Source organism: Lissotriton helveticus, chromosome 2_1 (assembly GCF_964261635.1).
Source record: "Lissotriton helveticus chromosome 2_1, aLisHel1.1, whole genome shotgun sequence".
NCBI lineage: Eukaryota > Metazoa > Chordata > Amphibia > Caudata > Salamandridae > Lissotriton > Lissotriton helveticus.
Window position 1 is genome coordinate 2,060,188,222 of NC_136059.1, and position 14,374 is coordinate 2,060,202,595.

The following is a 14,374-nucleotide window of genomic DNA, read 5'->3' on the forward strand; positions in this document are numbered from 1 at the left end:
GTGCAGATTGGCACAGATATCATACTTGGCCTTGTCCTGCCTTTTATGTATTGTCTAAGCTAGAGAGGGATTCTAAGATCCTCTGGGACTGCTGACAGGATCTTGCTGGTCATTTGCCAAAGACGTGTGTATTGACCCAACAGGCAATCTGCAATTTTGGATCACAGTGCCAAGCTGGCAGAGGAAAGCATATGTATGTAAAGGCGTCATCTGTCCGGGGGATTGGTTGGAATTTAGTTAGGGTTCACCTTCTGGTTGAGGCCTTTACAACAAAGCAGTCTGTAGTGGGGTGCTTGATAAGACAATCCAGGCCACCAGGTGCAACTCTGACTTCCATCACCTGCTTGTTCACAGGGGACAAGAAAATGGTTTAGACTAGGTAACTGCTAGAGTATCTATGAGGGCTTTATTATATGGAAGTAAGAGCTCAGATTTTACCAGTCTAGGCTGTAGGATTTCCATTAAAACATTTGTCTTAGTCTTAAAGGGGCAGCTTTATTGATTGTTTTGATGGTTTTCAAAAGAACCTAATTTATTTTTGTATTATTTAAATGTTTGCTGTTTTTCAAAGATGTGCTGTAACACTGGTGGTAAACAATTATATTGAAACCTCATTGGTGGAAATTTTAGTAGTGTGCCTTGATTTTCTCCTTCCCAATCCTGGATTTTGTTCACCACACCAAACGCTGATTTTGCTCTGCATGCGGCACAAGGGCCTCTACACCTCTACAAGGGCAGTTTTTTGTGTGCCTGTGTTTGCTAATCTACTGGTACTATTGTTGTAAGACTCTTGTAAACTCCTCACTCTTGGCCTTGAGGTTCTTGTACATGGTGATGTACTGCCCTCCCCTGAGTTTTGTGATGCACATTTTTTACATCAATATTTGGGCACTTGCAGCCTGATTCATCAACGGGACGTTTTGCGTGGCCCTAATAGCGAATAATAGCGACTCGCTATCAAGGACACGCAAAACGGAATTCATGAATAATTTAGAGAAAATAAAGCGAATCGCACGCGGCCGCAAATACCGGTTGCGACTATCGAAAATCGCATAAAAAACCCTATTTCCGGCAACATCCGTGTCGGAATTGCGAATTCTCTAATAGCGAGATCGTCAATAGCGGTACCTCAATTAGCGCGAGATCGGGAAAACGGGAAGTCGCATGTCGAGCACAGCGATGACATCACAACCAGGAAGCAGCCAGGGCCCACCCCCATACACCACAGTGAGGCAGACCTCGAGTCAGCAACTGGGAGAGCTCCAGCAAATCTGTCAGGAAACTACTCAGCAAGTACAGTGCAGCAATGTCTGAGGAGGCTGTTCCTGGGCCCAGCAACACCACAGGGCGGAAGAGAAAGTTAAAATTCTCCGAGCAGGAGCTGGAGCATTTAATAGAAGGGGTGGTGGCCAACCACTCCAAGCTGTTTGGGAAGGACTCTAGGAGGGTGGCAGAACAGGAAAAACGCAGGATCTGGCAGGGTATAGCGTCCACGGTGAACTCCGTGGGTGTGGCCGACAGGTCACTGGACGAACTGAAAAAACGCTGGTACGACCTCCGAGGTCTTGCCAAAGAGAGGGTGGCTGAGCGCCTTGGAGAATCATCGGGCACAGGAGGGGGAGAACCTACAGTCCCTCCAAACACCCCCATGGAGGACAAGTAGAGAACACCCTGGAGACAGAGGCGGTCATCGGAGTGACTCATATGGACTCATCCCGCACCACCCAAGACACCCGAGGTAAGTGGCATGCGACTGTGACCCTGTCCCCTATGAATGTCCATGACCAATTAGCCTCCCATATTGTTCCATAGTCATGCCATCGTTCCACATCAGGTAATGCCCTGAAGCATTGTGGGACATGTAGTGTGGCCACAATGTAGATTTACCACAATGCAGCCAGACAGGTTCCAAAGTACGCAAAGCCATAGCCAGTCAGGGAATGTCACCCAGCATGCATGTAGCAACTGCACGTGTGACAGATACATGCAACTAATGAACGTCCACTTCCCCTCACAGGTGGTGCAGACAGCAGCGACAGCGAGAGGCTGCAAATAGATGAGGAGGCACCGGATGAGGAGGAGGTGCCGCCACATACACAGCCACCAGCCCCTGCCCCAGCAACTACTCCCGCAGCCAGGTCCACCACTAGTGTGCCTCCTGCGTCTGGCGCAGCAAATACTTCCGCAGCCAGGTCCACCACCAGTGTGCCTCCTGCGTCTGGCGCAGCAAATACTTCTGCAGCCAGGTCCACCACCAGGGTGCCTCCTGCGTCTGGCGCAGCAAATACTTCCGCAGCCAGGTCCACCACCAGTGTGCCACCAGCCCCTGCCCCAGCAAATACTTCCGCAGCCAGGTCCACCACCAGGGTGCCTCCAGCCCCTGCCGCACCAACAACGCCTGCCGTGACACCACCAGCAGCTGGTGCTTCAACATCAGGGCCTGCGACAGCGGCAACACAGCGACCACCCACTGTGTCAGGCCAGCAGAGCAGGCGTGGCACGCCTCGCCTGCAGACCAATGCACCTAGCAGCAGGAGGGGGAATGGACCGGAGCTGGTGAGAGTGAGCGTGGAAAGACGCATGCTCCGTATACGTCAGCTGCAAGCACGGCAGCAAGGTGCCATACAGCTAAAGCTGTACAACATTGGGCGCAATGTTGCCGGAGTGGGGGACCGGATGGACCGCATGACGGCAGCCATGGAAGGTGTGGGGGAGGGAATGGCCAGCATGACTGCAGCCATGGCAGGTGTGGGGGAGGGTATGGCCCGCATGACTGCAGCCATGGTGGCCAGCACTGCTGCAAATACATCGCAGCGCAACGCAGCACGCCGCCGCCACCGGCAGCTATTGACCCGGCTGACCGCCTACACCAGGTCCAATTATATCGTAAGCAATGCCACAGCACAGTTGTCGCGGCGGTCCCTTGCGCAGCAGCAGCAGCTCATCCAGTGCTGCGAGGATGTGGCCAGGGTCCTTGAGCACCTGACCAGTGCCGTGACAGCACTACACCGTCCTGCTCTACCTGCCACTGTTGGGGGTGATGATGCCAGTGAGGGGACATCTAGTTTGAGCAGCCACTCTGCCTCACACGTAGGGGCACTCAGGCGCAGCACCAGGCCCACAGCAGCTGCACGTGCCATGGATGAGGATGAGCCACAGAGGCGTTTGGGTGGTACGCGCAGGAGGCGCACATGACTTTCTATGACTCTTACAGGCACAGGCTGAGTATAAGCCTGCCCTGTCCTTTCACACAGCAGTATGCTGAAATACTGTTAGCAAAGACAACATTTAAAGTGGTACCATTATTGTGAATGAAACAATTATATTTATTTTAGCAGCACACATTGGCGTAGTGTCATTATTGATTTCTGCATGCATTTGTGATTTGTGAGGTGAGGGTAGAGGGTGCATCAGAAACTGTTCAGTGTGATGTGGTTGCGACGTCTGTGGCCTTCAGCAGGATTCTCCCCGTGTGCATGGCGCGCATGAGCAGGTGGCCGGTCGTCCCCTTCAGATTCACTGCCAGATATGTCGACAGGTATCCGGCGCTTGGTTGCAATGTTATGAAGTATTGCGCAGACAGCCACAATGCGGCAGCACATTGCAGGACTGTAATACATGGCCCCACCTGTCTTGTGCAGTATGCGGAACCTGCTTTTGAGCAACCCAAATGTCCTTTCTATGCAGTTCCTTGTCCGAATGTGCGCAACATTGTAGCGCCGTTGCTGGGGTGTAGCAGGGTTGAGGTATGGGGTGAGGAGGTAATCACGGAGGGCGTAGCCACTGTCACCTGAATGAGAGGAGCAGAGGGTGAGTGCCTGTGCTGCACTGCTACTTCATAGCAATGTGACATTGTCGACAAAGTGTACTTACCAAGTAGGTGTCCTTCCCCAAAGTCTCCCCTGGCCAGTCGTGTGTGGAGGCCGCTGTGCCGGAATATATAGGAGTCATGGGTACTCCCTGGGTACTGGGCCACAATGTCAGTGATGTAAGTCTTGGCATTGCAGACCATCTGTATGTTGAGGGAGTGGTAGGACTTCCGATTGCGGAACATATACTCCGTGGCAGCTGGTGGGCAGATGGCGACGTGGGTACAGTCTATGCATCCGAGTACATGTGGAAAATGTGCTACATTGTAGAATTGTAGCTTGGTCAAGTCCAATTCCTGTTGGCTGGTGGGAAATTTTATGTATCGGTGTAGCTGGGTAAGCATAGCGTCAACAAAAGTCTTGAGGCAGCGTGACATGGTGGGCTGGGATATCCCCCCAGCAGCCGCTACTATCCCCTGGAAGCTCCCAGAGGCCAGGAGGTGCAGGCTACACAATACCTGCACATTTGTAGGCACCGCATTGGTACGCCTTGTTGGGTGCTGCATCAGGGGGTCAAGGTCGTGTATGAGCTGGATTATCATTTCCCCATTCAGCCTGTATTTTGCATATATCTGCTCTCTTGTTTGGCCCAGCAAGGTGACCCGCTGGCGGAATATCCTCTCCTGGATCTGGCCTCTCCTCCGTGCTGCTCGCTGTAGCCTTCGGCGCCTGACGACCATGCACATTCCTGGCATTGTGGAACTCCTAATGCAGCTGCTGATTGTCCTTATGTGTGATTGGTCAGGCCTGAACCTGTTACTGATTGGCCAACTGTTTTTGAAAAAAAAAATTCCATGGCTTTTATGGTTACCACCTGCTTTGAGTTGTCCTTAATTTGCGCCGCGCAAACAGCGATTTTTGGGTTTTTCTCTATTTGCGGTATTTCATGAATACCGATTGCGATTGTATAGCGAAACCGCAATTTATTTCGCATAATCCGTGGATTGTCGCATTTTCCGATTCGCTAATGCTCTCCTACCGGGATTCTGCGAATATTATTGCGTATTCGCTATTTTGTGTTTGCGATTTAATGATGAATGCCGATTACCGACATTGCGCCCGCAATTGCATTTTCGCAGCGATTGCGGGCGCAATTTAGCTTGATGAATCAGGCTGTTAATCTCTCCAGGGATATGGCTGCAGAACTCTCACACTATGTTGTTTTGGATGGACTTCTCAGCCTCCCCAGCCAGCACTCTAGAGATTTACTGAGAAGCGGATGGCCATGCAATCTCCTAGTCAGCACAGCCAGGCATGGTGCTAAAATCCAGATGTTTTCCAGAGGAGCAACTGATCTGCCCTCAGGAAATAATAATAGATATTCCATTTTCCAATGCGGTGGAAGGCTACCTGAACTATCAGCCAATAAAGAGCTCAATGTCTTTTAAAATGTCAAAAAGTCTAACACTGCTACTGTAGAGGAAGCCCTGATCTCTTTGCTAGTCATGACGGGTCACCGCACCTAAATTTCACACTTCTGACTGAGTTAATTTTTTAAATGTTGAGTTTACTAAGAACACCACTGTAAAGTTTAATCTGATGCCATCTAACATCATGCCATACCTAAATAAACCTTTAAATGCGGATGAAATGTAGTTTTTAAAGTTTAAATGCCTCCAAATGTGTTGATAGTCAGTATGCTTTTTTTCAGGACTGCTGACTCTGTGCATAGAAATTGATTCCCATGGTCCCAATACTAAAATCATGGACCATGGGTGCATTTGTAGGTGAGGGGGTAGCACTCTCAATGTTGAGAAGTGTCCTCCGGGCTCCTCAGATGTCCTTACATGAAGGTTTCTTACAGAATTGAGTATAAAGATAATAGTAGAGTTCATACGATAATAATGTTCAAATATTTAATCAGATATTTTTTCCATACATCTCGTTGTAATCACAAGTATATATTGCATGATGTCATCATAATTCAGTAAGTGCACTCAAACATTCCAATGCATTTCGGCATTACAATCATGCCTTCGTCAGGGAACAAGTTCTGTTGACAAAAAGGAAACAATAATGGTCTAAGTATTGAATAAAGGGGTGAGTTGCATGTGCTAACATGGTGAAGTGTTCGTGTTATAAAAGATTGGGGTCAGTGAACGTGTAATTCAGAACGAAAGCGTTTTGGTTACTTAAGGCAACTGCTGATTATAAGCATTGCGCCGAATAACATCCTTCACTCTGAACTTTTTTAATGAACACTCGCCGCGCAGCGCGTCTTGTCCCCGAGACTGCCATCTATCTTAGTAGGGTAATTGGACCGCAACAACCCGCTACTTGTGTATTTCTCTATGATATTTAATAGGCACGTTAGGAGCACTTCACTCGCTTTCGTTCTGAATTACACGTTCACTGACCCCAATCTTTTATAACACGAACACTTCACCATGTTAGCACATGCAACTCACCCCTTTATTCAATACTTAGACCATTATTGTTTCCTTTTTGTCAACAGAACTTGTTCCCTGACAAAGGCATGATTGTAATGCCGAAATGCATTGGAATGTTTGAGTGCACTTACTGAATTATGATGACATCATGCAATATATACTTGTGATTACAACGAGATGTATGGAAAAAATATCTGATTAAATATTTGAACATTATTATCGTTTGAACTCTACTATTATCTTTACACTCAATTCTGTAAGAAACCTTCATGTAAGGACATCTGAGGAGCCCGGAGGACACTTCTCAACATTGAGAGTGCTACCCCCTCATATTATTTACGCCTCCAGTCAGAAGGCGATACTCTGGAGCACCCTACAAAATCAAAAATACCATACAAACAGCTGTGCGTCCAGTTATAACCCTTTGCATTTGTAGGTGAGCATGTATGTACGTTGTATAGGTATTGCACAAATCTACCAAAGGCAGCAGAGCACTGTTAGTGGACAAAGCAATGATGTAGTAAATTAGTGTTTGTAGGGGAATCTGGGTACTCAGAGGGAGGGTGGACTGTTACTTTGCCGTACTGTAGTGTACTTTGAAGTGGTGTGTATTAAGCTCTTTCATGAATTAGAGTAGCGTTGGAGGAGGTAATGATAGTCCAGGGATGTTGGTACAGATCTTGGGTGCATAAATGGAGAAGGTATGTTGCATTTTTTACACTTTCTCGTCTTTCCTTGCTCCTATAGATTTGATTTAAACATATATTTGATTTTCAAGTAATCATTATTATAGTTTACAGTTATTACATATTCTGCTCCTTGATGGTTATCATTGTGATGTTCAGATCTACTAGTTGGGATACCAAGTTGTACCATTGGCATGCACAGCTCACAGATGTATTCTATGAACATCATGAGTGATGGCTTTTATTGATGATGTAGCTGGTTTTGAAGATTGTACCATCCGGCAAAAGGAGCCAGTGGCGTTCCATCAGAGTCGGGGGTGATGTGGTCATATTTCTCGAGGCTCTTTATAAGACATGTTGCTACATGAGGATGACTAATTTGACCCTGTGTGGATTTCTAGGGGGTCATGGAGTACAGCTTTACAACCATCCAGGTACAACAGTACGAGGCTTTGAACAACAGTTCTGAAGCTACTTTCTGGGAGGAATTGTTTCACTTTCTTCAAGAACTTGTACCAGGTTCCCTTAGTATTTATGATAAGTGTGTTACTTGGGCCAGAGTTTGGTGGTTAGGGTGAATCCGATTGGAAAGGAATTAAGTTTAACTTGGGCTTCAAATCCATCCAAGTTAATGTTGGTGGATTAGTAGTTGCTTGTTCTTCTTGGCCAATAGAAGAAAGTCTCTCTTGAGGATGTAGGGACAGGGGGTTGTATTTCACAAAGGTGCTTGACATTCAGGTCTTAATGAGGTGCAGCACGTGTAAGAGTTGTTGATTGCTTGGAGTGGAGGAGACTTTCAAGTAGAGTTGTGTGTTGTTTGCATATTGGTGAATTTTGATATGTTTGGTGATTAGAGCCCCAAGAGCTCTTTGTAAAGGTGGAAGATTACAGGATAAGATGGAGCCCAGGGGGACTCCGTATGCGATAGTGATCTTCTGGGACCTGGAGGTTCCCATGTGAATGAACTGGTGGTGGTTGGGTACGTTAAAGAAGATCCAGTGAAGGATGTTGCCAATGACTCTAGTCCAAGACTTCTGCATGTGCATGAGGGTGGTATTGTGCCGAAAGGTATCTAAGAGCTGTAGCAATATCAAGAGGCAGCAGTCAACTTTGCTGGTGGTCAGGAGGACATTTTGCCATTATTTGTAATGTATGTTTCTGTGCTGGAGCATGATCTCAAGCCAGATTGGTAGGCTGGCACTAATCTGATTTTGAAGCTGTGGGTAGACTGCTTTTTCAATAATTTTCCTGATGAAGGGGAGTTGGATGATGGACTGGTAAATGAAGAGGCCATTGGGTTTATGGTTGTTTTTTTCAGGAATAGTACAATTTGGCCTGCCTTGAGAGCTTCTGGTAAGGTGTTTGAGTGAGGGAAGTGATGTCGATGATGAGGAGGAGTAGGCAAGCTTCTCCAGAGAGGGCGTTGATGAAGGATGAGGGAAAGACATCATGTTCATAGGCAGTGCTTGTGAGGGAGTTGAGGATGTCTAGCAGGTTCATGAGAGACAGCAGCAATGCACGCTGGAGAAGAAGATTGCCAATTGCAGAAAGTGCAATTGGCAGGTATGGGCATGCTAGTTCTCTGTAACCCCAGGTATATAACCAGATGTTCTACAATGTGTATAACATCTCTTATCAGACTCCTCAGTTTCCTGGTTAAAAAATTGACACTTGTGGTCAACTGCAACAAATTACCTCCATTAGCTGATGAAAATCTTCTTAAACATGAATGTTCAAAGTGCTGTTACAGTTTGATGTAATCTCTGCTAGGCCCATCACCAGTGCTTCTTTATTGTGCAAAGTATTTCCTAAAAGTCCCAAAGCTGCTTCTGCTGTTAAAGAAACCACCATTAGACCCCAAAAATTTGTCAAACTATTGTGGATTTTACAACTGCCTTATCTGTCAAAGCTGTTGGAAACTGCAGTTTTTATCAGACAGCCTTTTTTGTGGAAAAACACTTACTGTACTACCTTCAAAAAGGGTTCCATTCTGGGGGCAGCACTGAAATGGTTGTGGTCTTTGCATTCCATGATTTAACGGGGTGTGTAAATGGGAACATTCCTGAAGCAATGATACTGTTAAACCTGTCAGCAACCTTCAGTGCTGTGAACCATCAGACTCTTTTAGATCTGCTGATGATTTTGGTATCGAGGGCCATGCTTGGGATTCATTTTGTACTTTTCTATCTGACAGGCCACTCCAAATAACAAAGGGTGCTCACTCTTCAACAGTTTGCACAATTAGCTGCAGGGTTCCCACAGCGATCAATTTTGTCCTCCCTACTATTCAATCGTTGATGGCTCCACTGGTGGAGTCAATTCAGTCACAAGGGTTAACATTTTTTTTGTATGCCACTACACCCAGATCGTTTTAAAGATTTCAAACAATTTGAGTGGCACTGCAAAAAAAGCCTTCTCTTGGCTATCACATGTTGAACATTGGATGTATAAACCTATTCTGAATCTTCCATTTTAGCCTACCTCATTGAGCCCAAAACCTATCCTGTGTGAACAATCTAGTGGTTAAATTGGGTTTGGCTTTGACTTGTTGCTAGGAGGTTAAATCTATGGTCTTCAATTGTTCCTTTCTTTTTCGAACATTGAAGAGAATTCTGTATCTGTTCTCTTTTTCACACAAGGTGTTTATCTTGGGAAAAGTCTTTTAGGATGAAGCCGGAACCACGCTGTGCTTTCACAGCGCCAGCAATAGAACATACGCGTCTTGACCGCGACTTGCCTTAGGGGAGCGCATTGGTAGAGTGGTGTTGGATTTAAAGTCCACCACCTTCCCTACTGTTGCGCAGATTGGAGTTGGAATAGTAAATAAAATATTCAAAAATCCAGCCCCTCTAAGGCAAGTCGTTATAATGACTTGGGTGGTGAACAAATGCGTGCTAAAGACGCGTTCGTACTAGTGACGGTGTTCAGAAGGCATACGTGCTAAATGCATGCGGAATACCGTCATACATTTGTTTATCTTAAACACATTCATATTGGCTTGGCTAGATCATTGTAATGCCATTTATCTTGAGTTGTCTGACTAATTTATATGCTGTTTAAAGACCGGCCCTGTACGTTCATTATTAATGGATAGCCATATTTTTGACTGATACCTTACCATATGAGATCTTTGTACACCACATGGTACGTTTGTTGACTGATGCCTGTACCTGTAAGATTTTGGCAAGTTAAGTTCAGTGTTGCTATCATATGTACTGGCCTGTAGGAGCTCTGAAATCTTCTAGCTCTGGTGTCATAAGCTTGAGAATTCTATATGACCTGGGAGATCAGGTGCCTGAAACTGTATGAGCTTTGTAGCCTGAAGGAAACAATTTCCTTCAGAAGATAGAGCATGGTAAGGACCATAGGAAGATCATCACAAGATCTGGAACATCACCAATGTGTCATCAATCGAACAAATATCCAAGATAAAGCCTTCTTAAAAGTATAAGTATTTGAGTACTCGAGACTGTAATTCGCTGCCAAGCCTGGACACTCTTTTAGCTACACTTAAAGACAAGAAACATGAAATAAATCCCTTAGCAGTTAGTACAAAATGTAACTGAGCCAGGCAATTAGCTGCAAAACTGAAAAGTAGTGTAGTCTAAAAGGCCTTAATAAATATGTGATAATATTTAGGGGTGGCCGGAATATTTAGTTCCTGCCGCAGAATTGACAGAATTTTGTCGACTTTGCCTTACTCTTGTAACACGGAGTTCCTGGTAAATTTCATCAATCGCCATGTGGTGGAATTTTTTCCCATGTGTGTCTACAGAACAGTTAGTTGGCGAGCGTGAGTGAGATTTGGCATCTCCTAATGCGATTTCGGCCGCTATGAGAACATCTGGTGAGATTTTTCTAACGTGGGCGGTCACGGCCGTTCACGGTCAGAAGGCTGTAGTTTGAGTAGAAAATGTACTCGAGCTGCAGCAAAATTGACTTGAGTAGCTGTGCCCTCTGGGGCATCCCCTGGTGTCATTAGTGCACGTTTTTCGGGGTGAACACGCTAACAGCTAAATCACAGCGCAAACAGCACAAGCTGCCTATTTCCACCTGTTTGCGGAACTCCCGTAGATTCTTGCGGAGTTTTAATGTAACTCAATGGAGTCAAATTCCGTGGGTTCTGCCCACCCCATATCATTTATGAGAGGCAGAATGGGAGACGAGGAATTCAGGAGCTGAATGGTTCAAGCTTGTAATCATCCCCTCCTTATATCAGTTTCACACATAGCTATACATGCTTGCCACATCTAGAGCTATCAGCATACCTGCAGAGTGAGGTTGTGATGTGATTGACTATATTGTTAACATCAGTTATTCATACAATGTTCAGTATGTATGAAGAATAATTTAGAATAAGCAACTTGCTTAAGACGCCAATGCAGAACTTTTAGGGAGGTTTACCGTGATGTTCAGTTTTCTTTATTTTCCAAATACACACTATTTTTCAAGTTAGAAAAAACATGCCTAACCCATATGTTTGAGACGCCTGGCTACTGGTAAAGAACATATGCAAAGGAATGGTCATTGCATTTAGTTCTAACCTCATCAGGGACTCATAAACGTTAGAGTGGAATTACAGATAGTGTTCAGTCACATGCCTATCTGGGAACACATGCAAAAAGAACAATTGATGGACAGAATGCAGAACAATGTCATACATTCACCCCAGTACTGAGATCTGGGCCTAAATCAATCATTTTTTTCTCACCATGCCATTCTAGTTTGGACCCAGCAATATGCAAATCAGTCTTGACCCTACGCCCAATGGGAACAGTCCAGCCCGAACTGCCAGGCCAGGTCCTCCCTGGACTGGAAACATACATCCTAGGACCGGTTTCGGGCTTTCAGCCCTCATCAGCCAGGATAGCTTGACTCCAGTGGCATGAAGAGCATGAGACCCACGTCTGGGCATACCCATCCCACTCGGGGGGACAAATGCAAAAGGAACAATTGATGGACAGAATGCAGAACAATGTCATACATTCACCCCAGTACAGAGATCTGGGCCTAAATTCAGCTTTTTTTTGCTCACCATGCCATTCCAATTTGGACCCAGCCATATGCAAATCAGCCTTGACCCTGCGCCCAATTGGAACAGTCTAGCCCGAACCGCCTTAAGTGGGAAGGGTATGCCCAGACGTGGGTCCCGTGCTCACTACACCAATTGTTTCTTTTGCATATATCTGGGAACACATCACCAATTAGAGTGTTCCTGAGAAGTTGTAGCTTCTGCCTCCTTGTTGAAAATGTGCATGTGTACAAAACATGGCAAAATAAGCTTTTCTTGCATGACTGATTATAACCTCGTTCGTCTGAAAATAAAATGTTGCCACATTCAATGAACCCATTAAAAATGTCACAGTTTTTATTCCTCATGGTGCACTTTTTCTTTCTCAGAGGCAGAGAGCCATAGCAGGCAGTCTAGTGTGCAGCACATGTAGATGCTGAATGCAGATTAGCCTTTGGAGCTTGTGATTTGATAGAAAAGGACTGAAAGAAGAGAAAGATGCTACAAAAAGCTGTTATAAAACATAGCTGGAACATAGACATTAGATAAAAGTTACAGAGTTAGCACCCCTAGACCTTTTGCAAATCACAGTAAATCTTTCTCATCGGATTCCATCTATTACTACTCTCACAACCATTGATTCATTCTAGGTATGCCTGTTGTCCCCATGATAACCCATATGTGAGAGGATTTATCCTGTCACCTGATAGACAGCATCTAACTCTCGGTGCATGTTTGGCCATCATCCCTTTGCCTCCCCGCACTCCACTTGCACCCACAGACGTTGCTTTATCAACATGCCAGTAGAACTGACATCCCACATTCTTTGACATCCCCCGATGACATCACGGTATTGATCCTCTCCGCCCTTTGCCTCTTTACTGTCTCTTATGTGCTGCCAGCAGACTATGGGAAGGGTAAAGAGTGGAAACTAATGAAACTAAACCTGGAGCATTCTGTACTTGGTGCTGACTTCATGAGTCCTGAGATTAGGAATACAAAAATCACAGCCGGGGAGGACTAAGCGGCAAGTCCTGGCGACCCCTAAGTGTATCCCATGCAAACCATGTATTTCACATTTAGAGTTTCTGTAGGCTTACAGAAATGTCATTGGGGCGACTAAATGTGTTGGTAATTATTAACTGACTAAACAAGTTTAGGTAACATGCGAAAAGTCTGAAATTTATTGTCTCAATGTTAAAAAACGGGGATGCAGGGGATACTGGGTGATATCATGTTCAGAGAGATGCAAATGCTGTCACTCATCTTGCAGGTGTGGTGTACCTCCATGGCGCAGTCTATGCAGTGGGCGGCTTCAATGGCTCATTGAGAGTTCGCACAGTGGATGCCTATGATCCGGTGAAGGACCAGTGGACAAACGTTGCTAACATGCAGGACAGAAGAAGCACCCTGGGCGCGGCGGTGATGAATGGACTCCTCTATGCAGTGGGGGGGTTTGATGGAAGTTCAGGTAATTGTGTATATTCTGTTCCTGGTTGCATATTTACGTACTACAGGGAAGAACTGATAACAGGGCCAGCAGGGTTTGTGGTATGTACATTAATTTTAGATTTTGTAATTTGTCCGAATTTAGCTGGACATTCCAAAAAACATTAATGAAAATGGATTGAGGAAATACTTCCCAAAAATTGCTCCACCCCTTAGTTCTAGAAGTAGTAGAATTTCTAGCATTTCCATGATCCACCTCTTCCAATAATGCTTTGTTGTTCCCCTAATCAAGAACAGTACAGTACGCAAATGATGTTGGTATTTTTGTTCCTAAGTTATTAAGCAAGCAAGCAGCTTACAGACGTGTAATTATTATATATAAAAGACTGACTGATTGTTGGGGTCTCAAGCATTCACAGGCAAAGGCTAAGCCAAGATTTTTGTCCCATGAGTTCTGGAAAAATTGACCTGGGTGCTCTACAGGATGCTTAATCGGAATAAATATGTAATCGTAAGAAAATAAAAAAAAGACAAGGCTTTATTGTACCGGTATAAAGAACTGACACTTAACATACATTTTATTTTTCAGGTTTGGCAACTGTTGAAGTCTACAATGCCAAGGCCAATGAATGGTTTCATGTCGCTCCAATGAACACCAGGAGAAGCAGTGTTGGAGTCGGTGTCGTTGGCGGTAAGTATGACTAATTATTATCCATAACGTAATTATTTATGTTGCTAAAATAATTAAATTGCAACCTTTCGTGACCAACAGAACGCTTTTCAAGCTACTAATGAGGCTTTCAACAAAACCACATGTAGCTTGTATTGTAAAAAAAAAAAAGTTCTTCTGCTTTGCTTTCCTTTTGATTAAAAGGGTGAAATGGTAGCCTTCAGGTGTGATGTCATTTTACACATCGGATGGAGGCATTCTCCTTACAGCCCGCCCCCTGTTGACGACTCAGCATTGGC

At 45.2% G+C, this 14,374-nt stretch overlaps 1 protein-coding gene across 1 annotated transcript in view; it reads left to right on the forward strand.

The window, feature by feature from the left end:
* The window catches only part of KLHL2 (kelch like family member 2), a 513,313-nt gene that overhangs the window by 430,587 nt on the left and 68,352 nt on the right, over nt 1-14,374 (forward strand). Inside the window, exons 10-11 of the mRNA XM_078677021.1 lie at nt 13,230-13,427; nt 13,995-14,096. Coding sequence (XP_078533147.1) covers nt 13,230-13,427; nt 13,995-14,096 — 300 coding nt within the window. The remainder of the gene's footprint in view (nt 1-13,229; nt 13,428-13,994; nt 14,097-14,374) is intronic.